This window comes from Leptonotus elevatus, chromosome 7, assembly GCF_054856555.1.
Source record: "Leptonotus elevatus isolate MCC_2025b chromosome 7, RoL_Lele_1.0, whole genome shotgun sequence".
Taxonomy (NCBI): Eukaryota; Metazoa; Chordata; class Actinopteri; order Syngnathiformes; family Syngnathidae; genus Leptonotus; species Leptonotus elevatus.
Window position 1 is genome coordinate 16,386,506 of NC_141245.1, and position 27,679 is coordinate 16,414,184.

General features: G+C 38.3%; 1 protein-coding gene across 3 annotated transcripts in view; it reads right to left on the minus strand.

The window, feature by feature from the left end:
* Positions 1 to 1,474: 1,474 nt before the first annotated feature.
* Positions 1,475 to 27,679, minus strand: part of ttc12 (tetratricopeptide repeat domain 12) — a 48,521-nt gene continuing 22,316 nt past the window's right edge. Inside the window, exons 19-23 of one of the 3 annotated variants that reach the window (XR_015095505.1) lie at positions 26,925 to 27,024; positions 26,511 to 26,739; positions 24,908 to 24,981; positions 13,447 to 13,518; positions 1,475 to 1,815 (exon numbers count right to left, since the gene is read on the minus strand). Coding sequence is in view for 2 of the 3 variants with exons in the window: in XM_086079876.1 (XP_085936002.1) it covers positions 24,912 to 24,981; positions 26,511 to 26,739; positions 26,925 to 27,024 (399 nt within the window). In the remaining variant the exon portion in view is untranslated. Of the gene's footprint in view, positions 1,816 to 13,446; positions 13,519 to 23,417; positions 24,982 to 26,510; positions 26,740 to 26,924; positions 27,025 to 27,679 lie in introns of those variants that run through there. The other 2 variants (XM_086079876.1, XM_086079877.1) reach the window with 2 other exon arrangements.

Here is a 27,679-nt window from a genome sequence, read left to right on the forward strand (position 1 = left end):
GCCAGTCCAGCCCTGGGTGTAACTGTGTGTGTGTGTGCGTGTGTGACTACTCTGAACAGCCCAAACTGCATGACTTACGACTTGGGAAAGACAAAAATAATTAACAATAAAATGTACATTAATTCAAGAGATTTAGTGGGTAGACCTGCATCTTGTATCAGTCTGCATATTTTCACCTTTTCAAGTCTTTCTTTGGAATTGAAGTAAAACTGTTGCTTGGAGGTTAACGTCTTTATGCTGATTCGTCTCTGAGATAAATTGTATGCTGCGGATTTTCCGAGCGCACAGCTGAATGCTAACAGCTCTCATTCAACGGGGGTGAGAGCAGGTGAAGGCAAAAGTGGAGGCGAATAGTTGTTTGGTGTCAATATGTCAAAAGAACACAAACTTCAGTTTGTCAACCAAAGCCGACGCCTTCATTTTCAAGCGTCAATTGGGAGTTCTCCAAACACGTGTTTCTCTCTCATGCACCATTTTGTGGTTAGTCAGACTGGTTTCACTTGTTTTGGATATAACTGTGACATTGTACATTATTATTCATATACAGTTATCTGGAGGTATTTAGAGAATAAGAACGTTGTTATGATTTAAATTGGCCCTTTAAAAGTTACTTTTCCGTTAATGATTAAGGTAATCCATGTAATGTGATTGGTGTGGTAGCATTAGTTGTAGGGGTGCACCAATCACATGAAGTAGTTCTATCCCCTCAAAAAAAGAAAATATTAGTCATTAGGGGTGTGAATTAGTACCTGGCGATTCGATTCTTATCACAATTCATAGGTCACGATTCGATTCGATACCGATTAATCCCGATATGATTCTATAAATTGATTATTGCGATTTTTTTAAACTCACATTTAAAAAATACTAATCAATAAACTTGTACATGTACACTGTAAGATTTGTATGAAAATGTATTTATTTATCTGAAAATTCAGGCTTATAACTGAGCCACTGCATTTAACGTTTGAACAGAAATGAAATAAAATATTAAGGCTTAATGTTCCATTAATGTAACATTATTCCCTAAGTAAGACGTTTTGTTGAATATTCCCATAAAAAATTCGGCCGCATATCGAATCGATTCGAGAATTGCGATATATTGCCGAATCGATTTTGTCCCCTATTAGTCATCTCAGCAGAAGAGGACGCTGGCTGACTTGTATAGACCTCAGAGGAGGGATGTGAGATTGGTTTTATTTCAAAGGATCAACCGATCACCCAAAATTAAGGACATTTTCCCACCTCTGTTTCTATTTCCGCCTGCTGTTGGGTTTAACAGATTCATCACTTGTATTTCACCACATTCTAGTCTCTTTTTGCATCTTTTCTAGGGGACGCGAGGTGTTTTGTAGCCTGAGACAGGTTCAAACATGCACATTTTTAGAAACATGCTGACACATACAAAAAAAATTGTGTGCACGTATACAGCAAGTTACTTTCAGTCACATAAATATTTGGGCCATCTCCCGTGGGTTTTGTCATCCAGAGTAGATTTAGATACGGTGTGGCTCCTACTGTGAGCATGCTCGCAATCGTGAGCAACTCTCACTGGGAAGCAGTTCATTCCGCTTTGTTGTAAAAGGGATTCATTGTGATTTTTGGCAGACAGATTGTGTCTCATGAGGGGGGAATCACGGGTTTGATTTCTGCAGTCATTGACTCTGTTATCCTTTCTGACTGTATGACTCTCGTTTAAAAGACGTGGATGACATAATGAGTCATTCTCTTTCAGTGGGATTTATTGTCTTCCTCTACAATTGGGATCACATTGTTAGCCTGTCAGGGCCGGGACGACGAACTCGGCGGTTGCTCCTTGGAAGGGGGGCCAAGTTGCAGGGCAAAAAAAAAAAAAAAGGAGATAATAAAATATTTTTCCCCCTTAGGTTTTAAAAAATAAAATATGTTATACAGCATATATATTTTATATCATAATTCGTTTTTTGGGTTTGTTTTGGTGTGGTTTATTGATCATATAAATGCAATACAAAATAAAAGTGAAATAAAGAAAATAAAAGTTAAAAAGGAAAATAATTATTAGTAAAGTCAGAAGTACAAGAATTTATCTAATCCTACCCCCACTAACTTATATCATGTACAATAAGTTATTATATTTAATAATAAATCATTAAAATAGAAAATAAAGCAAATGAAGAAAAACACAAATGGAAAATAAACATAACATGCACTTTTCTTAAATGCACAGATATTAGTGTAAAATATCAAATAAAGCCCTACATATACAAATAATCTAATCACAATATGATAAATTTCCCAAAATTAATTGTTGTACATACAGCATAACTTCTATTCAGATTCATTCGGTAATTTTACCGATTCGACATGTCATCATCATTGCTCTCTCTCTCTTCTTCTTTTTTTCTTTTTGTATGTGCTTGAGTATTTGCATGTGCGTGTGTGCGTGCGTGCGTGTGTACTCATTAGTTCACCTAAAACCTAATAAAAATCCCATACCGTTCACCTAAACCGAATACTTCAGAATCTAGAAGCTAGAGTCGTGAGGTTGTTGGGAGACCCGAGGAAGGATCAAAGAAAAGAAGGGAAAGTGAAATCCAGCACCTCTCGTCAATATTCACAAAATGCCCACCTCTACTTATAACAGTGATAATTTAATCATTGTAATCAATATATTTCATAACTTTTTGAAAATAATTTAGAATAAATTGTGTGACTTTGGTGGTTCATTTGTACAAATTTGTCTGCCTTGGAACGTTCAATTGCACCTCTGTATGCAGGTGTTGCAATTGATGAATTTAACATTCACTGGCGGCCGCGGTTTCTTCATGCTCCACCAACTCACGCAATTATTTGGGACAGACTCGTGGATTGATGTTCCAATGAAAACCCGGCGCTCGTGATCGGATTCCTGATGTGCTACCTCAGGGGGAAGAAGTCTATCTTCACTGACGGAATCTGCATGTCGTCAGGCGGCCAATCACATTAGCAGGCTCCACCACGTCGGGGCAAGCCGACCAGCCTCCACTCTCGCCCCCTAATGTCCTCTATTAACTAGCCTGCTTAAAATCCAGTGTCTTTTGTCTGTTTTGTCGGCTTGGAGGGTGCGAAACAGACCCAAAGAAAATTGAAGTGCGACGGCCACTAAAGGGACACTGCGGAAATCGAGCACAGTGAATGCTTGAAGTATGCAAGTCACTCCATCATTAATTTGTTTCTGTGCTCAGTACCAACATTTTGCCACGTATATTTCCCAAGGCTAATTAACATATGAGGGAAGGTTGTAATGCGATAAGGGATGCACAGGACGTCAATAATAGCGCATATTTCACACAGACAGATGGGTGGGTGGGGTTTTGCAAAACTTATATTGCAGTCTGAAATGTACGCCAACACACAAACACTCTTTCTCCACCATTAGCCCACTTAGTCTCGCACCAGTCTGCATAGTAATTGATAATTAGCCTTCAGGAAAAATGCTAGATTGTTATCATGATGCCTCGCCCATATCCGTGCGTATTTTGCTACTTCTCTGTTAGTCTCAGGGAGAATCTTGATGACTTTTTAAACGAAGAGAGATCAGTTTTGATGAGTAAAATTAGATAATTAATCCCCCACAGGAAATTAGTTTTCCCCCATTAACACACCAGACAAATGAACACCATACATATGGTAGTTAAAGACTTCGGTGCATAGCTCAAGGGCACTGGCATCCCTTCTGCAATAAATCCGAAACACAACAACCAAACAGGTCCTGGGGCTGGCGTAGACCAATCCAGTGGACAAGGACTACACAGCGGTAGCTTGAGATTCAAGTGACCCTACGAGTTAAAAAAAAAAATCTGCCCCCAGCTGACAACGCCAGAAGAAGCAGCGCAATGTCCATTGAATTTAAACAAAACATTTGACCAAATATGTTAAAAAAATAAAATAAAATTTAATGGGAGTCTGGAACGGATTAATGGCGTTTCCATTCATTTCAATGGGGAAAGATGATTTAAAATAGGAGTGTTCTTGTCGTCACAGAATTAATTCAAGTTGTACTTCTGTGCGTGGAAGACTCAATCTGAATAATGTCGAAAGGGAAACATGACAGGAAGGTAAACTATAAAGGAGCAGCTTTATAAATTAAAGAATAGCGAGCCTCTGAGAAACAGAGCCCTACATTGCACTCAACACCATTTTTGTACAACACTGGTGCAGCTCGAGAAGTGCCAGCATGTGGAGAGGGAGTCTCTTCAATGGATCACCAAGAGCAAACTGAATAATTGATTTAGCTCGTGGTTTGTACTGGGGCAAGATACGCTAGGCAAACTTCCAGAATCAACAGGAGAGTGTGTGTTTCATAACCAAACTGCAGGCGTGCGTGAGAGGCAACCGTGACAGACGCAGTGTCGAGATTATGAAGGAAAAGTATTTCTGGCAGCATGGGAAAAGAGGAGTGACAAATAAGTGGCTCGTGCGTTCCATTTGATTATTTCCGTCTTCGCTTTGTATGAGCAACACACATGCAAACATCTCGGAGGGCAAGTGTGAGCGAGTTATCCGGTATTTCAGTGAAGAAGGTTAAAAAGGTTAATGACAACTTTTTGTCTCTTTGAGAGTGTTCCAGATGCAAACCAATGAGATGCACAAAACGCCGACCCCGAGGGACATTCAAGCTATCATCTGAACCTTCTCTGTTGTGTTCATAATTACAACGATTGCATCTGTCTCTGACTGCTTTGTTTCTATTACACTCCGCTGCTGACGTACAAATTTACTCCACCCAAAAATAATAACTTCGTGGTTGTCTGCCTTTGACTCATCTTCTCAAGGTGACAATTTTAGCCCTGCCGCACGCAAAACTAGTCAATCCGCTTGGGAATCCAGTTTTGCTTGTCAGTGTACTATTTCTGGTTATAATAGCTTCAGTATAAGGATTGTTGATTTTCCATCAAAATTGTTTGTTTTTTTTCCTTTAAAATTGGGCCTCGTTCACTATCAAACAAAAATATAAATAAATGTGTTCTTACATCTTGCTCAAATACTTTATGAAGAAACATATAACATATGAATTCACCAGTTAATAAATTTGTTCTAATAAGGTAAATAACAGTAATACTAGTCCACATAAACTAAGTAGACAACATTTTCTATAGGTTTCAGAGGTCAAATCCAAATATTAGTTTTTCTCTATATGGTCCGCTTTTTTTTTTTTTTTTAGGTAATTTGAAAAAGTATAAAATAATAGTAATAATAATAACTTGTCAAAACAAAGCTGAAAGAAATGTTCACATGGCAGTAGCCACAATTTAAAACAACAATGCTTGCCCACTCAAATATGTCTTAAGCTATCAACTAAACCTCAGATGGTCTAGGATGCATATAACAGACTGTTTGTTGAGGCTACCACCAGTAGAGGATGCACATACCTTTAGCTGGTCTTTGGAAACTCCTGATAAACATTCACATGTTTCAAAGTCACTGGCTGGGATTAAAAGTGACTTAGTGACCTAGTCACTTACCAAAATGGCAACAACAACAACAAAAAACGGGAAAAAAAATCTTTCTTTTTTTTTTATTATGTGGACCACTGTAATAAATAAAATCCTTAAATATTCCTCCATCCATTTGCTATACCGCTTATCATCTTTAGGGTCGAGGAGTGCAAACCATCATGGAGCAGGAAGTGCAACTAAAGCCATGTTGCCTTTACTGAACCGTTACACTATCAGTGACAATGATTAAATCAAATTATAAGAATTATATTATGTCACAAAAGATATTTCAAGAAATTGGTGATTTACTGTGAATTCGTGCACATTGAAGTATGTGGATGAACGACTTATTCTCGTTAAAACGAACGCATCAATGGATTCTTGAGTTGTTTATTATCCATATTTTGATTACAAATAATCTGATACCATCAAAATGATTATACAGATTTTATCTGCACCATTTTATAAAGCATTAGAGACTTTACATCCCACTGATTTCCAGTGCATAAATGAATCAGTCAAGTTCTGGGCTGGCCTCCAACTTCTCATTTCATTTTTTATTTTATTTTTTGTCTGTAGCTCTGTATCCAATGAAGACATTACTAAATAATACATTGCATTAATAAATAAATTTTGTACATCCATGGTCGCAATTATAGTTTTTTTCTTCTTTGATTCTGGTGCTCCATTGGCTTTAACCTTGTTTAACACGTTTCAATTTCTCTTATCGACTGCTCCCCTTAGTTTGTATTTATGCCTATGACCCTGCCGACTTAAGTCAAGGGCAACATGGAATGTTTTATCTATGCAAATAGGAATAGAGTACAATACATATGCTTGTGTTTTACGAGGAAATGGGTTTACCAATCATAGGTGCTTAATATTCTGCACTTTATGAACTCTTTGAGAATCTAGACTTGGGCTTTCTTGGGTGCAATTTAAGAAGAAAAAAAATACTAAATGAAGAACAGTATTTGTTTATTCCATTATTTGTAATGGCTACTTTATTTACAACATGACAGTCATGATCCCAGGATCTAAAATCCAAAGATCGATATTACACAGCGCTCCTATTTTCTTGCAGTGATGAAAGAGCATGAATTTCCCCTCTCCCAGACACCCTTGCTGGACTGTTGATCGCAGCGGCTCAATAGCATGTCACCAATGCATACATTATATTACAACCTATATGAATGAGCTAGCAAATTTGCAGTCCAATTTCATAAAGTATTGATTTGTTTGCTCTGTGAGGGGAGGAGCTTTACTCACTTCGGCCAAGGTATTAAGGCTGAACGACCGTTAATTGGGCCACTTGTGATTATGTTTGAAATTTGACTGCAGCACCTGGAGGTAAACATATGAATTGAATCACAATCACGGCCTGCTCTATATGGCTGTCCGCTGTATAGAGCTAATACAATTGACTGCACCACTGTCTGTTGACTAATGTAATTGTCTGCTGCTATTTTTGGTAAAGGACATGATCTGTGGAATTGGCGGTGGTCCTTCCTCGGTCACTCGAGGCTCGTGTGTCCTCCTCGATAAGCAGGAAACGAGCATGCCGCAAGTGAAGGTTGTTTCGCTGAAATTGAAGGTGGGTCAGCTACTACTGTGACGTCAGAGGAGTCCCCCACTGGCCTGAAAATGCCTAAAGCCAGGTCCCAGCTATGATTACTTTTGAAAATATATAACGTGGAAAAACAGAACTGAAGTTGGTTAACCCTTTGCAGTTTTGGGAAGACCTCTGGAAAGGAGAATTCCAAACACGGAGAAATCAGGAAGTATGAGGTGAGCTGCAAAAATCAAGGTGTTTAAAACACAACCTAGTATAAGAAGGTCACTCTGGTGGACAGTTATTGATTATATTCTGACAGGAACGTCAAAGCAACACATATTGGGAGGAATATTCAGCAGGCTTTGATGTTGGATGTGGCACCCCAGGCTATTTCAACAAGATTTGGGATTGTGTCTCTCAGACTATTTGACTTATTAATACAGTGTGCAGTGAGGTCACAGTAGTGCCTCCCATCCATTTTCACTGACGCAACCCCCTTTGCTCCCAGCTGTTTTACTGGATTTTGATTGATTTTGCAAGGCCCACAGAATATTATGTTCTATTGCTATAAAAACATGGAACATACCAAAATAAATATTAGAGTCTCTTCTTTCATCTGGAAAAAAACATATATTTCTATTTGTTTCCGTTTTGCAGCAATTGGCATTAGATTATAACTAAGTTTCATCATTATTCACAAATCGGTTTAAAACTTTTTGCTTTTTGGGACATGGCCCTTGTTGATCTCTTATACTCTGCTTCCACCTGCTGGCCATTTTTGTAAGAACTACCATTGCTTTAAAGGATCTTTGTGCAGTTTGTCACTTTTTTTTACTCGTGACTGCCACCTCTGGCCCAAAGCGTAACTGCAGCATCTGTGTCAGGGCCGTTTATGGTGCGCGAGCGAGTATGTGCGCGATCTTAAAGCGACAGCTACAGTTGACAAAGGAAGACATGAGTTCAAATGAGGAAAGAAAAACTCCTCCCCTCCACTCAGCAAAGAAACTGTGGAGTGTGAGGGTCCGCACACTCTACTATAAAGGGAAGATAAAAGCTGATGGATGCATTCAGAGTAAAACAGTCAGGGCTCTTCGTACTCATCTGGGCATTGGTGGAGCATGCATGATGTAGAAAATGCTTTAACATTACCTTTTTAAACGGCACAATGCACCTTTAAGCGTTCTCTTTAGTTCAGAGTTCAAAGCCTTCTGTATGCTCTAGCATAAAAAAACAAACAAACATAAAAAACGTATATATACGTTTTGGGGACCATGTCAAAATTTTTATTAGAACGTTTTTATACGTGTTGGGAGCAAATTAATTAACAACCAACATTCACATGTAAATGGGAGAGCAGTATCAGAAAAGGTATGAGGTAGTGTTTCGGTCTCAAGACTACCTTTTAAGGGCCTCGTCTCAGAATCAAAGGCATTTTTACTCTATCTCATACTTTGAATCCGATTTTTCATCAAGGCCAGTGGAGACCAGGCCAGTACTACTGTGATCAGTAAAACAACAAATGTACATAGACTGAGATTTGTTTCATTGTACTATTTCAAAAACAACATAGCAGAATTTGTTTTTGATGCAAACGTACTGTAAAAAGTTACTAGTCATTTTGTGTGTTTTTTTTATGTGATTTTTCATTGGTAAAGACAGTCTTGGTCTTGTCTTAGTCTTGACCTCCAAAAGTCTTGGTCTTGTCTCTGTCTTGATAATCTTTAGTCTGGATAATATTTTGGTCTCGGTTGGTGTGGTCTTGACAACAACGCTAGCATGAGGTGTAAAAACTGTCATTTCTGGAACAGAAAAATGACTTTGCCAAATTTGGAATTACAGAACTATCCAAGATGTCAAATGAAATATTAAGATTGAAAGAGATTTTAGCCCATCACCTAATTGACTGATTAATTAATTTGGCGGTATGTCACCAAGACCTTTGGCTCCTTTAGGCATGAATGCCTTTGAACATTTTATTCTAAAGCTATTATTATCTCCCGTATTTGCGCACCAAAGGTTATTAGGCAATGCGACTCTTCTTGTCACATACCACAGATAAACGGGATGCCCATTTCACAATTTCCTTTCCTGCAGCATTTTCCCATGCTTGGCCTGTTATCTCAGATTGATCATTTGGGTTTTAAGGCAGTGCTAATAATTACTTCTCACCCTTGGCAAGACATAGTTTTTCACTTCTTTCAACCAAAGTGTATGGAATTCTTGAGAATGCAGACAATAGCCTGTGGAGGGAAAACTCCTGCCTAAGACAGTGGGAACAAGAGACAAAAGCAAAATGTAGCGTGCGAGTATGAAAAATGTCAGAGTAGCAAACGGGTAATTCACTTTTTTGGAAGAAGGATGGGGGTCCTGTTTTTGTTTCAAAGATAGCAGGAGCAATGCAGACACATGGCAAATGCAGTAATACAAGCGCAGCTCTATGATTAATGTCAGAATGTTTACTTTGGGGTATTCAAGTGCAGTGACAAAGACCATGCAAAGCAGAAGTGCAAAAGAATCATTTGAGCTTTAAAGTGACACTGTCTTTTAAATCACACATCCATCTGTGCTGTGAGATCTAATCTAGAGCTTTTTGTTAGTGATATTTCTCCGAGTGGCATGTAGGCAAAGATGGATTTGTTTGTTATGCGTAAACAAATCAAAAGCAGCTCAAGAAAGTTGAATGTCAGCATTGTTAGATGTGTCAGTATGCACCTTGTTCAAATAACACCATACAAAATAACAACAATAAAAGAACCACTAAGGTCACCTTTATATATGAATGCAGCTCCCTTTCCAGTGTAAATTACATTCTTTTTTTTCTTTTTTATTTAGAATTAGCTTAGCCATATTGCGTGGTTTTCATGCTAGGTCGCTTGAATTTCTTGTTCTATGAACATCATCAAAATCACACTTCTGGAGTTCATACTTAGGATGCTGATGAATACATCATTTGTGGCCGTACTCTCATTAACATTGCATTAGTAAGAGAATAATTAATCAAAATAACTAAGCTGCAGACCTAAAGTGACAATGAAGTGCTAGTAACAAATTGCCTGTTTAATAATATTAAACTGCTGATAGATTGTAAAAAATAAAAGAGAGAGAGAGAGAGAGAGAGAGAGAGAGAGAGAGAGAGAGAGAGAGAGAGAGAGAGAGAGAGAGAGAGAGAGAGAAATGGATTTAATCAATTAAGCATGTGTACGCCATGATCAGGGGTGTCCAAACTTTTCACATACAGAAAAATACAAATATATATTTTTTCTTTTTTTACACAGTAAAACCAATGAAGAAATTATACATTGTTGATATAATGTCGTTATTTATGAAAAACTGCAACTGCTAAAGGTCATAAGGCAAATAGTTGAAATCTTGTTTTGGGATGCTCCCTGTGCGCCACTAAAATAGATCCGCTTTTCCACTGAACAGCAGCTGAATCCCGAGTTCAACATTCTGAACCACAACAAGAACAATCTGCAGTAAACTAGAACCATTAATGGGATGTTTTCACAAATCGGATCTTGACACTAAGCAGCAAGTGGATGAAACCATTTGCGTTTCTGAAACTGAATGATCTTGATCTCCACAGTGTTACAAACAGAAATTCAGTTACTTTTTTAGCTGTAAATGTGTGTGTGTTTGCATAGCTAGAAAAGTTTAATCCACCCTATTTTTTTCAAAATAGCATTGTGGCCATGTCAAAATTTGTTTTAGTATATGCTGAGGGCCGCCAAAATATGTATGGAGGGCCGCAAATGGCCCCCGGGCTGTAGTTTGGACGCGACCGATTTAGATGACGATGTTTATGATTATGGTTTAGTATGTAGCTTTGTACATGCAATGACATTGAATATGTGGCTCGTTGCTGAATTAATACTAACTGCAGTCACCACAGCCCCAAAGCTCAACACAAAAATAATTTTTTTTGCTTGGGAAAACCTTATAATCTAAAATTGTGGTTTACGGCTTGGAAATGAATTTTCAATCATGTGTGACGGTCGTTCTCTTTTTCAGTCACCGGCTTCACGTAACATATGGGAACGGAAGGAATAAAATGACCTGGTCAACTACAGTATATCACCTTGATTCCATGATGCCGTTTATACAGAGACAACCCTATTATACACAGTTCCATATTATTCCATACCGTTCAGCGCTGTTTATATGGAGTTTTATTAGAGCTATTCATCATCACTGGGTCTTCTCAAAGGCACACATCAAAAAGATTTGAAACCAATTGCTGCGTGACATTCCCACAACATCCGGAGACAGGAGCTCGTATCGGAACATCAGCGTCCTTTTTTTCCACACTGCTAGTGTTGTACTTTAACTTTGAAGCCCATATCTGACCTTGAGAGTGCTTAACGACATGACAGATGTAGAAAGCCGCGAGAGTCTATTATTCATTCTTTATCCACTTTAAGAATGGCTTTTATCTCTTTTTTGAAATTGAACTCGTCACTTTTTAATAAACCTCCCTCTTTTGACTTCATATGGCAAAAATAGGTCTCACTTGCAAATAATACTCCCTCCTCCCCTCACTGTTTTATCATATAAGCACCCATTTATACTATATCCCTCCCGTCACTCCCCAGACCGTCATCAACATCATCCTTGCCTTTTTTTCTCTCTCGCAGCGACGCTCAAACACCCCCCCCCCCCCCCCCCCGTGTTGCTAAATTTAAATCCCCCTTTCGTCCACTCACATTCAGTACACCCACTCGCCACTGTCTTACCCTCTCACAGCTTCCTCAGGCAAGTCCTGAGATCACAGTGCACGTACACTACATAGTAATTAATCATTTGCTGGAGACCGATGGCGAGGCTGGCACCACTTGACAGGGCAGCAGGCAGCAGCGCGATCCCCCGCCGGCCAACATAAGAGACCAACGCAGTCTCGCAATAAACCCCTTTTACAACAGAAAAGGGAAGGAAAACCTGACGCTGACCACATCCCGCAGGTAATGTCAAGTGGCAAACGACACCAAGGCACTGAAAATGCAGACTGGCTTGCAATCAATATCTTAAATTGAATTGAGTTAAAAGGTTAAGAGAGAAGAAATGTTAAGTAAAGGTCAACATCCCTTTTAGTATCGTTGCTCATTGTGCGCTCAGTTATCACATTGGGCAAGTCATGAAATCCATTTTTTTTTATTTGATAGATTTTTGTATCTGGTTTAAGGGATATTTCTTAATTTGATTTTATTTAATAGCACCCCTCCATTTTACTATCAAATGATAGGAGTTCTCAAAAAATGTTCCAGTGGTTCTTCAGATTGAAATAGCTTGTTTCAAACTTGTTGTCCAGATAAATTGAGTAAGACATTTGACCAAAAGATGGTGACTTTTATGAATTATTCATCCAAGTAATCGTATAATATGGTGTATACAAAACCCCATTTCTGATTCACTCTCAGCTTCTAACAGCACATATTTATAATTGAATTACCATATCAATTTGTATTCCTCTTCAAATGTGTTCATAGGTTAAATAGGTTCAAATACGCAATCTCCTTTGTGGTAATTGTGGTAATTGTGAAACAACAAACCAAGTATTACATGGTTACATTTCTGTTGCTTAAATAAGACTTGAGATTATTCCGAAATGCGCAAGTGCAACATCTTTAATTTAAATGTAAAGACGGGGGCCATGCTCTCAAGGTTTGATCATTTCCATATAACATAGTGTGTTTGTGTGAAATGGAATTTATTTCATACCTGTATCTGGAACAAGTGTAACCTCAATTCAGCCCAACAGCATTTTATCACGAGCACAGCAGCAACAAAGTGCTTTGCATAAAATGATTTTAACATAATTCAGAAACCAAAAAAAAAAGATCAAGTTTACATAAAAATCAATGAGACCCTAAAACAAGGTCAGAATCTCAAGATGCATTAAAAGCCAAGGAATAAAAATGTTTTTTGAGGTGGGTTTTAAAAACAGACGTGACTGAAGATGGGATGTCGTGTAAAACGTTAAAACATTAAATATCTTGTCTTTTCACAAATTTCACTTTCCTTTGTTTTCTTTGGTCCTTCCTCGGGTCTCCTGACGGCGGTGTTCGGTTTAGGTGAACGGTATGGGATTTTTTTAAATAGGTTTTTGGTTAACTAACGAATACACGCACACACGCACATACACGTACACATACACATACACATACTCACCCACATACAAAAAAAAAAAGCAATGATGATGACATTACCGAATGAACAATACTGAGCTCTTTAAAAAATTAAAAAATTAAAATAAAATATCTTGTCTTTGTCATGTATTCAATCCAATATAGGTTGAAAAAATTTTGGGGGGAAAAAGAATTGCATTCTGTTTTTATTTTACACATTGTCCCACGATCATTGTACATACTGAATGGTTTGCCCTTGAACTTGATTTTGTGCGGAATGTCAACAAGTGTATCTATATCAGTAACAGCTTACCTTTACCGAGGAATAATAGCACCCTCTGGGATCCTGGACGCCAACTCGTGAAAAAAAGAGCACACTGCAGACCTGAAATATATTCAGGGAACATCCGATCAAACTACATTTGGGAACCAATAAACATGGAGACATAAGATGAATCTGTAGACCAACCAAAATGTGTTAAAATAACACCCACATATTTATGAAAAAAATAGTAAACTTACCAAATTGTGACAAAGGAAATGAAGGCCCGGCGCTCACAATAAGTTTAAAAAGGACAAAACTGTAACGAAGCCAAGGCCAATTTGGTTGCGGCGGAACAACATTGCGTTCGACAAAATAGGGCAGCAGGAGTTTTAGGTGTTAAACTTCACACCCCGTCCCAAAATTCTGCCACGTGCTCCCTGTGAAGGCGGAATTTTGGCAGTCTATCATTGTTCTTCTGCCTTTCTGTGTCATTAGGAATTCATTACCTTGCAAATGGTATATCGTGGCCAAAGAGCTATGACCTTCAATATTTATTTTTGATTCTTTGCTCTTCTAAAAGCTATTATGAAAGCAATACAAGATAAGATTCCGCAGGCAGATAAAGATGCTGTAGTCGTTCCCTTGTGTTTAAGTCCGGCTATGTCGATGCCTGCTCCAGCTTGCGCCCAGACTCATGAACTGCTATCTCTCCTTTATCCACAACACAAGCTGACCTGGTGGCATTTTGTGCTTCTAATATCTCAGCTTTGGCTACGCTGCCGTATAATTGTGTTGTTGTTTGGGGTTTCCTTTTTTTTTATGGTCAGCGGTGGCCGGCACACTTTTCAATTGTCTGTGTAGTTGTTCATCTTCAAGTTCAGGTAAAAAATGACCTTTGCCGCAATAGCTTCCTGACTTCTAAACACCAATTCTCTGAATTCCTTTGGGTTTTTCGCAAAGAAACAGGTCAAGTCTACTCCGTGACACAGGCAACACCAACTCTATAGGTTTTTGCTGCAGTTCTAAAGCAAGGTCACATATATTTTTATTAATCATATTTCATACATAGGGAACAAAGTTTGTGGATTAAAACTTTTCCAAGGTCAGCTCTGACAGTCTCCAACTCACCCATGACCCTAAACCAGATAAGTGGTAGAAAATGGATGTTTTGTATGAATTTCCTAATTCATTTCTCCTTACATTATAAAAACTCCAGCCAAGGTTAAGAGTAAGACTTTCTGAAACAATTCTGCACTCTAACCTTTGGAGGACGAAGCTGATACGTCTTTGGAGGCGACGCCTTCAAAGGCCCTTTGAAAGTTTTCCAACCCTTGTTAAGAGATGGAATAGTCTAGATTTGGCGATATTTCCTAGTTGTACCACTTTTGCCATTATAAGACTGTGTTCTGTGACTATATCAGCTCATGCAACATGTGTATATTGATTTTTGTTTCATCGCATTTGTTCTCCCTAGGAGTTGCAGATGTCCCACGTGTTGGCATGCGTTTTAATTTCACAGTTCTCACGTCAAAGCAGTTGCATAGGTTACTAGCTTTTCTTCTTTTTTTTTGCTTCGTTTAGCATACACTATGAGACGTACTGTATTCTTTGAATATACAGCCTCAGTTCGACGGATTAAAATACAGAAAATGCACCATAACACCAAGGATCATAATCTCCGAATACCGTACTTCTGACTAAAAAAATGACGCTCTTAAGGTCACTTTCGAATTGAATGTGTGAAAATGAGCATCATTATCACGGATGCTTTTCAGTACATACCTCATAACGCTCTATCATAAATGACTGTTATTATTCGGTACGCTTTAGTAGAAAGACGAATGATTCGGCTCGCTCCTGTAATGGCAGTCCAATCAAAAGTGGAAGTAGTGGTGGGCATGATGTGGGTTTCTAAGCGACCGAATCAAACCTCTTAATAAACCCATCCACGTCGCAAAATAATGTAATGATATGCGAAATAATGCGGGGTATTAAAGAAGTAACAGTTACCTTTATCTTCCTATATACGTTACCCCCAAACAGCTCCAAACGTCAACGCTACAAAATAGCGGTTCACAATAAACATAGAAACTGTAAATATTGTTTGTTTACTCACCAGAGATTAAAATGCAGGCAGACCATCTGTCTTTGCTCCAGCCACACAGTTCGTGTAAGTGAACTGTTCCACTCAGACATTCTCAGCTGACAGTGTTCAAAAAATTAATTTCCAGGTTGAAACAAGCAAGCCAACAACAACGTTGGTTAATCTCGCCTCATAAAACCTTGAAAATTAATTTCTGTGTCCAACATCGTCGTATATCAGTCCTTGGTGCGCATTTTAATCAGAGGGATTAACGTAGATGAACTAATCGAAAACTGGAAAAATGCAGATGTCCTTATTACGTTGAATATATTTAATAAGAGAAACCCTATGATTTAAGTTTGTTGAACAGAACTCATAACCCGGCCTTAGCAAGACATAAATCAAGTGATTACAATCTTTCTCACTCACAAGTTATGTTCACGCATTAGCCACTTTGCAAACCATAGGTAACTACAACAGTAGTTGTGTTTATTTATAATTTATCATTTGTAATGGTCTCAAACCAGTTTATACTGTATGCTGACTATCACTTCATCAGGTTATTTAAACGAATAACCGACATGAAGGTGATGTTTGACGAGCGATTGGTTGGCTAAAACTGTGAAGTTAACATGATTTACATATCTTTGGGTTTCGTAGAGACAGTTGAGAGAGCTGGATGTCATCACTCGCTGTGTCTCTTATCTTTGAGTTACAAACTTCAATATATACACTCAAATATAAACAGGCTGGATTTGTCCTGTCAAGTCAACCTTAAATCAAGTTGAGCAAGCAAACCAAGCCGGTCCCAAGTCCCGAAAGTGGTGACTTAACCCGTGTCTCCCACGCGTGGTGAACACAAAAGACAAATCTGCTATCACAGTTGTTAGCTCCTTGAGTTTCAAGACTGACTGCTGATGTTTTTGCTATAATATTCAGGGGAAATAATATTCAGAGCAGGTAACAGAAAATACTGTACATCTTCAAACTGTACAGGTGTTACACTTGACTAGCTTAGCGTTAGGATACTAGCTAATTTCCTTCATGGTAGGCTTAGGTTTTTGACTTCTTTCAGTCTACATTTCTAGCCAAAAGCGTATAGTGCTGTCATGATCACTCGTCATTTAAAAAAAGGAAAGAAAGAAAAAACATTTTTTTTGACTTACTAACAGGTTCCTTCTTAACGACTGATGCTAGCAGATGGGTTTTAGCTTCCTAATGAGCACTGCTGCCTCTGGGCTGACTGGCTTCGTTGTGAGGTCATGAAGATGAGTTACATTGGTCACTAACTTGATGTCGATTTTTTTTTTTTCCTACCGTTTGTTTTCCTCCACAGCAGTGTCTTCGGAGTTACTTGGACTGCCATTTTAGCCTCCATAACACTGCCGCTTCTCATACTCGGACTGGATTTGTTCATTATGGTGTTGTGCTGAGTAGTAATGATCTTGTGACCCGGATGGACCGTGGAGATTGAGGGCAACATTCGTGTTGATAAGAGAATTGTGCAGTTTGTCAATTACCTCGTTGAACTAGAAGAAAATAGTGCGAAGTGTTGCTAGTGGGCTTTAGCTTGTTTGTCTTTAGTAACAAATGTGTGGTTTCAACACTTAATGATTGTTTATTTGCCTCGTATAAAATAATCACATGGTATTGGCTTATTTTGATGAAAATTAGGAATCCATCCTTGTGGAAAAAGGGACAAACATCCAAAGGTGGCCAATATTGTGTCTGTTATTACAGCAACAAAAACATACCAGATGATTATTCTGAAAGTAGTTTCCACTCTATTGTTTCATTCATCATCATTGATGCCACAAACAAGTCAGCTTGGCAGCCTTCATTGTTTTGTTTTTTACTGTCAGTTTTGGTTTTTCAATTCATCAGATTTATTGGATGGTGTTTACATCGGCATTTGTATTATTAAAACTGATGTGTTCATTGAATCACCGTTCTTTGCCAATTGCCGCCTAATTGCAAAGGAGCGCTCTACAGCAGAGGTCATTTGAGTTTGCATACAGTCCCGAGCAGCTTGACTTAATTGTCTCATCAGTTATGCCTAACATGGACCCAGCATGGCCACTCGCACTTGACATATTTGGGTTCAAAATGTGCCCTCAATATTTTTTTTCTTTGGTTAATTATGTCTGATTACAGGTGCCAGGTAAATTGTCACCTTCAAGCAGCATGAGATGTGGATGCTGTGACGTGTCGCTGACAGGGAATTCATCGGTTTTTGTTTTGTTTTGTTTGAGAACCTCAGAGGCAGTCTGCTCTTGGACTGTGGAAGACCTGAATGATCGAGTCACAGTACTGTACATATGTAAAATGATTCAAAGGATTCTTCGGAATAAAATAAACAACTTGAATCATGCTTGAGGTCAGAGTGTCTTTGGCATTTAAATAAACATGCCTGGTTTAAGATGTGCCACTTGCTCTTTGCCAGGCCTGTAAAGATTTGTCATGTGTGATCCGATCGAGAATCCAATTACACTGTGAGAAGTATTTACTTTAACTTTGGAGCACTCTGTACCTGCATTTGATTGCCGCTGGGGAGGCAGTGGATGACAAATTATGACTGATGACATTCAATACAAACAACTGATTTAGTCGCACTAATGTGAGGAAATTGCTGGCTTCAAGCTTTCGTGAACGCGCGACGTGATAACTTTTAAATGACTTGCCAAAGAGTTCCAAGGATTGTTATTGGAATTGGTTCTTTTGTTTGTGTTGTTTTGCAAGTCAAGGCATAACTGCACTGACATCAACAGCTAGCTCTATGGCAAACTTTTAGGAGATTTGTTTTGTGATTGATGTGTTTGGGTTTAGATATATTAGACTACGGGTATGAAAGAGCTTTTTATCAGTTCTGGAAGTGATTTACCCAGATGGCTGTTCCTTGGTGCTGTGGTTCAATTATTAAATCAAAGCCAGGAAGGAATAACATGCCCTTTGTAAAAATTTATAGGATTAAAATTGCAGGTCACATCCTGCCCCTAGTTTGCCTGCAGTTTCATGTCTTCATTTGCCGTTATTTGTTTCAAAATCTAGAGGTGCTAGCCTTCCAGTCCTTTTCTTTTACCATCAAGTTTTCATCGCATGTTTTGGAGTTAATTAGCAGAATTGTGCAATAACAAAAGATTGCTCACAGCTTTATGGAGTGGCAGGATATGGACTTATTGAATTTTGCCGTGAATTGGAATACTGTTTTGTTTTTTAAACATGGCGAGATAAGCATTTTACAAAAATAAATAAAAAGTAAAAATACTTTTACATTCTGGGTTTTTAAATGGTATTTAAATAGGAGGATGAGCGCAAGTTTTACCTGAGCATGAGACCTATTAATTCATTTGAACCAGATAAGTGAAATAGCACTTTTTTTCTGATCAGAAAATTCCAGTCCTGCCAGATGTCTTTCTTGAAGACGTCCAAGTCAACATGCGTCCTTGTGGTCAGGACTGCAGTGCCCGAATCCCTTCTATATTCTCCACACAGCATCCCTTTTCTCTTTGTTTAAAGTATTATTTCACTTGAGCCATGTATTCAGCAAAGAAAAACACATGTCGCCTGCACAGTAATCTTTTAGTGACTTATCTCTCCCCCCGCAATATATCTTCTCCCTCTTGAAGGCACTAGTGACATAAACCCAGTAATGAGGTTGGGGATTGTTCCATACGCAAAAGGAATTGACCCCTTCCCATCTATCAGCTGGATGAAACTGAACTTGGTCAAGATATTTCCTTGCTTTAAACCCTCAGCACTGTCATAGTGGAAGATGGATCACATGCAATCTAATTGGTACTCATTGGGTCGCTGGTTTAAAAGCCTCTTTTCATCGTTGTTTAAAGATTGCTTGTCATCATTAACCGCAACTACTTACTGCAGTCATATAGAGATAATGCTGCTATGATTTTCATTAGCATGTATAGCGCGGACCAGTTCAATGTAATGTGTACGAATGAAATTTGGACTTCGGGGTGGTATTCATCACTAATTTAATTGCAGATGATGGTTTCATTGAGATCAATTGGAATCATGAGTTGAAGGTGAATTTAATTGATAGTCAATATTGGGACATTTGAGGGTTGACGATCACAATGGCTGGCCTCATTTGGCAGCCAGTGTGCTTGTCAATGTTCATATCAGGTGGCAATGTCTTTTTGGAGATCTTCTGTGAGAGAGTACCTTTGATTGTCACGCCCGGTGGGGTGAAATTTGTTCTCTGCATTTGACCCATCCATTGAGGGAGCGGTGAGCAGCAGCAGGGGCTTTTTTTTTTTAATTAACTAATAAGATGTACAAAAAAAAAATCATTTTAAAATGTTCTGTGAAAAAAACTTTACTAGGTTTTTGTCATGGGACCAATCCTCTCGTACACAGTAAAAATACTTTGAGTAAAATTTACTATGAATATTTTACTCCCTTCCAAGTGTAACTTTTCAAAATCTACTGTGTAACTAACTATACCCGAAACAGGAATGTGACCAAAATTATAAAAAAAAAAATAATCCTCAAAAGTTATCAGGTCATGGTAATCATCTCGCAAATCTCATTAAACTTTAGCTCGTGCGCATCAGAAAAAATTCACTCTACAAGTTGCTTTGCTTTGGCATAGAACTGGAAATGGGTCTTATTGCAGAGTGCAAAAGGGGTAAACACATGAAATTAAATCAATTGCCTTCATAAACATGTTTACCGAGCCAACTGATGCAACTAACGTATACAAAGGCATAAGAGCTCATTTCTAGCTGCACATTTATTTTTATTGTGCAGTTGGTTACAGTGTTATTCTTGATGACCATTTACTGTTGTTCCATATTCCATGTAAATCAAATTTAAGTGCTTCACAAATCGGTCACAGTTCATTTTCTGAAGCGCTTGTCCTCATTAGGGTCACTGGAGGGACAATCCCGGCTGTCTTTGGACGAAAGGCGAGGTGCACCCTGAACTGGTCGCCAGCCAATCGCAGTTCAGTAAGTAGTTTACCGACAAAACATATGGGAGCTGTCTGATGACCTTTAATCTTTGTCCATCTCATTTCGGTAGATTCAGTGTATGTAGAGTTTATAATGAGTTCAGTCCTGCCTCCTGAACCGACACGTGCGGGTGCCGTTTCTGCTATTTTCTGGTCTGCCTTGCTTCACTTTCTCTATATCTGATTTCCTCCCCCAGCAGTCCTATTGTTATCCCAACAGCCCCACTTTTTTAAAATCAAGCATTAAGAATTTATTTTAGCTTTCAGGGCTGTAATGTATTCTGCAGGAGGGAATGGAAAACCTATTAATCTGATAACACATGTGCCAGGACATTAACAAGGGCAAACAGTGCATGCATTAAACATGTATCCGGGTGATATCACAGATCTTTCTGTAGAAGAATTGAGTAGGGACTGTAGAAGTCTTTATATGGACAAAGGCAGTGATGTGCATTGAGCTCTAGGATTGGGTAGGCAGGCAGTGGCAAATTGAGACGCACACACCAATTACAAATTTGTGTGTCGGCAGGCAAGTACAACGTATCCTCGGGTGACCATATTTTCATTTCCAAAAAAAGAGGACACTCAGCCTGACCTCGAGATACTTGATACTCAGGTACAAGATGCCATACATTCTATTTTAACATGTCTCCTCTGTATGGGTAGAAAATAAAACAAAAAAAACAATACTCTTTTTGAAGTCTTACATTTTAAAAAAATGGTTTTTTTAACACTTGCCACACAGTTAAAGTTCTGGGCCACCGTCAACCCGTGCACAGTCTGCCAGCCACAGTAAAGGTAAAACGGACAATTCCAAACCCGCCCGGACGAATGTAATAAAGTGAATATCTCCCTGTAAAACAGCCTAGCTCCTCACAAAATCAAGCTAGCAATAGCAATGCCAAACACCATGCAAAGTGAAACAGCCAGTTAATCGAAGCACATCCACAAAGCCAATCTTGCACCATTCTTTGTGAAAAGTACGAATAATTCTTTGTCCCTTACTTTGCTGAAGATCCGGTAGCTGAGGCGTTGGGTCTCCCATCCTTCAGAAGCTGATGTTTTTCCTCAAAAGAAAGGCGTGAAAATAGTTTTATATTCTCTAGAGTGGTGGCATCTAACTACTTTGCTGTGCACTAAGTGTGTTTTGAATTTCGCTTTCCTACCTGGGAGACCATATTTGTATGTGTGCGTGTTTTCTGAGTGGAAAAAAAAAATTAGGCAAAAAAAAAAAAGAAGTGTGATTTGAATTCACGAATGCACTGTGCGAACGTACGTTCGCATAGGTATAATACAGCGACGTAAAAAGGCTGCGTAGCAATCTGCCTATTTACGCGGACAGGGCTGGGAAAAGCACACTAGCGGTGTGCCTTCAGGAGGATCATTTTTTGCAGCATTTTTGCCTGCAGGCCAGACGAAGTAATAAGTCATTTTTAATTGAGGTATGAAAATCACCACATCTTGTCACTTTTAAACCTGTAGGTAGTGTAGGCTTTCTGAAATGAAAGAAATAATTAAAATAAATAGAAAAAGTCAAACAGTTTCAACTTTGCAGTGCCTACCTTGCCTATCCTGACCGCACGTCACTGGAAAAGACTTGGGGCACAACTCAAAATCCCTCAATTAATCAGGGGTTGGGATACAGTCTTTTGTATATAATATTATTTCTTAATTTTCCCAAAACATTTTGCATAAATGTATGGTTCGATGGGGAAGGCCCTTTTCCTGTGCCCCAATTCACTAAGAAAGTACAGTCCCATAAAACAACGCATGGGTGTAGAAGAACAAACTTCAACCTTATCAAATGCCTTTGGGGTTCAACCCAAATCCCTCAAATGTCCAGCTGGCTAAATGGTGAAAATGTTAAACAGACACGCTCCAACACCTTGAAGATCCCCAGGTAAGGAAGCACTTAAGTAGAGGCAAGCAGTTCTAAAAGAAAAATTGAAGCAAAAGTTGGAAAGGTGTCTTATTTTAACTTTAGGAACAATGTGGCCAGAACTGCAAAAATAATAAGTCTTCCTGAAATTCATCTTCATGGTACAAATGAGATGTGGAACAAAGTTTTCTTAGATTTGCGTCTAGATGCCATGCAGAAAAGAAGTAAAGAAAAATGTACAACGGGTGCCAGACAGAAAAAAATACACCTAAAAAAGTTGGAGACAAAATTGACTTATTACAAAGCTTTAGAGACGTTTGTTATGCTACTTAATGCCATGTTCTTATGTTTGGTTAATTGAAAAAAAAAGAAAGAAATCAAAATGAATTAAGATTGGAGCAGTGGCCTGACGATTTTATGTATAAATTCAAACGAAGGAAGAGTTCAAATGATGTGTACAGTACACAACATGCCTGTTTGTGGGGGCTCCTGGTTGTTTCACTTTCACTTGAACATTTGCGACACCCGCCAGGAACAAAAGAGACTAACGAACGACAGTACATATTTGGAGTACTTTGCATTACTTGCATAACACACCAGACGGCAGCGAGACCTCATACCAGCATACCATACGTGCATAAAATAAGCTTCCATTTCATACAACAGAGATCTTGCGTTGGAGAGATCACAATTAGCTGGAAATCACTATGGTAGTACATATATGTCTATGTGCATCAAATACTGTAAGACTTGTTTAACTTGAGCTATTATTTAAGAGATATTTAATAAATAAATAAAACGTGCCTTTTTCTAAACAATATATGCATGCATTTATTTCATACTCTTAAGTTGAATTTTTAGAGATATAAATGTATTTTTTTTGTGTTGATCAGTGAAAAAATATTTTATCACTCCAATATAGGCTATGCCTTGCTGAGTTAGCGTCTATGATTTGACTTTGGATTTGCTTCAGCAAAGTAATGATTTGACTCGACAGACATTTTGTGGTGCCATTTGACTTGCTTGGTTTTATTTTTTCCACAGTAACTTGGAATTGATTGAAACTTGAAAGCTACGACTTGAGATCTACATGTTCAATGGAAGAGCATTTAATGTTTCTGCTTGTCATGATAGGATGCCTCTTGCATGGACAGACAAATATATATTTCTAATTAATAAAAATATTTACATACCACAATAACAACAATAAAAATACTTCTGAATCGTGGATTTAGTGAACCCCTAAAAATGTTATGTTAATGTTTGGCTACATTAGATAAATGGAAAAAAAATCAAATTGTGTACATAAATAAAATAATGCAGAATGTTGACAATAAAGTAAAATATAGTAAAATAAAGTGAAGAGACTACAAGCAGCTATAAATATAGTTAAATAAACAGTTAGGATGAATGTTTTCCCCTGATTTAATTTTCCAAAACAATGTCTTCTGGGCATACAGTAATTTCTGGACTACAAGCCGCTACTTTTTTCACTTGCATTCGACCCTGCGGCTAATACAAAGGTGCGGCTTATCCATCAGATCACAAGGGGGCGCACTATAAAGGAAGCGCAAGCGCATCAGGCAGAACAAAACAAACCAAGTGAGCCCAAATACAGTAGGAGACAGAACGAGAGCGAGACAATTTGCACCCTCATTATGGAAAATAAAGTAGCGGGAACCCGGTGCGGTAACATTAAAAACACCTGCGGCTTACAGTCGGGTGCGGCTTATATGAGTAGTATTCCCCAAATTTAGCTGGCGCGGCTTATAGTCAGGTGCGCCTTGTAGTCCAGAAATTACTGTACCTGTATTTATAGGACCACCTCATTCCATATATTCATCTGTTCACATTGTTGTTCAGGGAAGGGGGAAAAAAAGGTTCATATTTATCTGCAGAACAGTTGTCCAAACACATATGGGGTGTGCAAACATTATTCTTTCAGAGTTCCAGCTCTGACCTTCCCCCTGTGGGTTTGTTCAATATTTAGATAGTTCCTCCTTCATCTGACCCAGTAAGTTCTTAAATAAAATGTTCAAACTTTTTTTTTTTGTTCATCATTTAATACTCACTTTTCAACACACGTGTATAATGTAAGAACATTTTAAAATATGTTGACACCATCTACACCATCCAAAGACAGGCAAAAAAAAAAAACGTAGCAAAGGAATCAATTATTCCTAATATAGACTAGACATAACTGTCAAAAAGAAAGAACATGCTCAGAATATTAAAGATGACCACAATTTAAAACTATAGCAGCTGTGCGCATTTAAAGCAGAGACGTATTATTCCAACTGCGTTACTGCAGCTTGGCGAGTATCACTCATTCATGTGGCGAGGTTGCTGAAGTATTTGGGACAAACGTCTTGCTGGATTCATGTATCATATCCAACATAATTAATAACATTACAGTCAGTGCGATTTGGGAATGTATTAATCACGTTAATATGGCAAAGCTGACTGAACTGGCCCCATCGCCGCTGCATCTTCATGCTAATGAGTCTACATTCCACATGGGCTTAGAAAACAAGGTCAGTTACAAGTTGTAAAAAAAAAAAGAGATTATCCTCACATCCTTATTTAATGAGCTTCATACAGGAGTGCAGGATCTCAAAGCCGTGCAGCTCTCGAAGTTTGCTCACGTGTCTGAAAAATAAAATTAGAACGGTGACAAGTTGTAAACATATTCTTTGGTCATGAGAACAAAAATGAAAACAAAGCGACACAGTGAAGGTGTCGCTGCAGGCCCATCACTTCCAGCATGTGCTTGACTTTGATTTTACGCAACATCGGGTCGAATCAGTGAGGAAAATAGCTGTCGATGAGGAGAGTTATTAACAAGTTCTGCTGTGGACTAAATATAGCAAGCGGACGTGGTTTATAAATAGATTTAGGAACTTCTTTATTCTCTGATGCTTTGTTCTTTCTCTCCTATTCTCGTAAGTTACAGAGTAAATAAATAAAATAACACAAATATTTTTAATACGATTTTTATCTACTTTTTGATAAAAAAAATTATTTAAATGCTCCAATACTGTTTAACTGGGAATCAATGACCAATTCATGCGAGCGCGCGATACACAGCAAATTGGTCAGTGTTAAATTTCCAGTGTTAAATTTTCAGTGTTTGATCAAATATGCAGTAAGCAGTGTTATTTTAGCACTGTTAAGATAAAAAGTTAGTCAGAGTAAATTCCTCGAATGTTAAATTGACCTTCATTTCCGATAAAGGAGAACCTTTCTAATTTTCCAGCATGCTGTCGACATTTCAATAGCGATACATCCAGTTGTTGTTGTCAGGGCGGTGTGACTCAGTGGTAGCGTGGGTTCGATCCCAGGCCAGTGTGACTATGTCTTGAGCAAGATACTGAACCCCCATACTGCCGCATCATCAGTAGTCAAAACATAAAGCGCTTAGAGGGCCTTGTAAGGAGGAAAAGTGCTATATAAATGAAGTACCATTTGAGTCCAATTTTTAACACTGACACTAGTGTAGAGTACTTTCGACACTACTCAGTGTTTACCAGTGTAGATTTTTAACACTATACAGTGTTGGAGTGACATTGGTTAAGAGTAAAAAAAAGTAACACTTTAAAAAGTGTAAGAGTTACACTCATTGGCGCGGACACATGTAAACACTTTTCTAGTGTTAGAGTTAACACTTTCATTGTTAATCTTTAACACTTTCAGTGTTAATCTAACACTGGCGATTTTGCTGTACACTTGAACCATGTAATGTAAATGCAGCCGGAAGCCATTAATGTATGACCATTGTCACCTTATTCACTTCAACTTATTTAATAATGTCTGTTCCAACATTTTTGCTCACTTGAAAAGTGGGTGGGTTCAAAAAAAGTGTTGAGTTGCTTAACATATCTAGATGTAAATCCCACGAAATAAAAGCTGGATTTCTGAAATGTAGTTTCATATTCGTCTTTTGATCTGAAACTCAAATGTCTTCAGTACGCAAAAGAATTGGCCTTGCTGTTCCAACTGTATATTGGTAAATACGGGTGCCACGCTAGCAAGGAACTCAATTTCAAATTTGGGTTCTGAGCTGAAGAATTTTGGGGAAACCATTAGCTAACTGCCATTTCGTCACTTATTGCTGCTTCAGACTTCGTTCTGTCGTATAATCACGACAATGTGCTTTGCAAAGTGAGGTGATTGCGCACCTGGGCTCGAATTGACACAGCTTCCCCAGAGCAACGGCTGCATTTTGCTGCACAGCTGTCCTCTTGGCGTCTCCGGCAGCATGGCGAAGCAGCTCAAGCACGATATCAGTGCCCAGCAGGTTGCTGGCAATACCCTTCAATTCGAGGCAATGGGCCAGGCACAGGGCCGCATTTCCTGACACCATCTCATCACAGCCGGAGCTCAGCAAACGACGCAGAACAGACAGCTCTGTTGCCAATGATAGACAAAGAGCAAATTAGAGGAGAATATGAGTGTTCAAATATGTGAACAGTCATATGTGCAATCAATGGCGTGAGCATCAACAGGCATGCACAAATGTATTTTTGCATATTTGGTCAAGCCTAAAATATCATCCATGCTTGTGGAAAGTCAATCTGTCAATCATTTCTTACTTTTGTCAGACTTCACCAGCTCCTCACGGGCCAACTGGCTGGCGGCCGTGCACACCGTCAGAATCTTTATAGCGTACTTAGTGGCAGCCAAGTCAGCTTGCTGGCAGCCAGTCAAAATAAACAACACATTATTCGACTTATACTGTGAGACATGTTTTTGAACTGAATAAAAGTATCCCAGAGGCCACTATAACAGGAACTAATGATCAGATTTGAGCAAGGTAAGGCATAAAAAAATGGCACTACCTATAATTACACAAATAAAACTTAAACATCTATTAACTCATTCACCGTCTTTGACGGCTATAGATGTCAAAAAATAATTTTAAGTATTTCTATTAGTTTAACATTTTTCCCACTTTTGTTAACAAGAGTATGAAAACCTAGATTTTTTTTTATTGTATTAGAACAGGTATCAAATTTGTGATTAATCGTGAGTTAACTAGTAAAGTCATGCAATTAATTACGATTAAAAAATGTAATCACCTGACACCCCTAATTTTTAAAAATTCTAAAAAATTAGGGGTGTCAGGTGATTACCATTTTTAATCGTAATTAATCGCATGACTTCACTAATTAGGGGTGTCAGGTGATTACATTTTTTAATCGTAATTAATTGCATGACTTTACTAGTTAACTCACGATTAATCACAAATTTTATATCTGTTCTAAATGTACACAAAACAAATCTAGGTTTTCATACCCTTGTTAACAAAAGTGGGAAAAAAATGTTAAACTAATAGAACTAGTTAAAA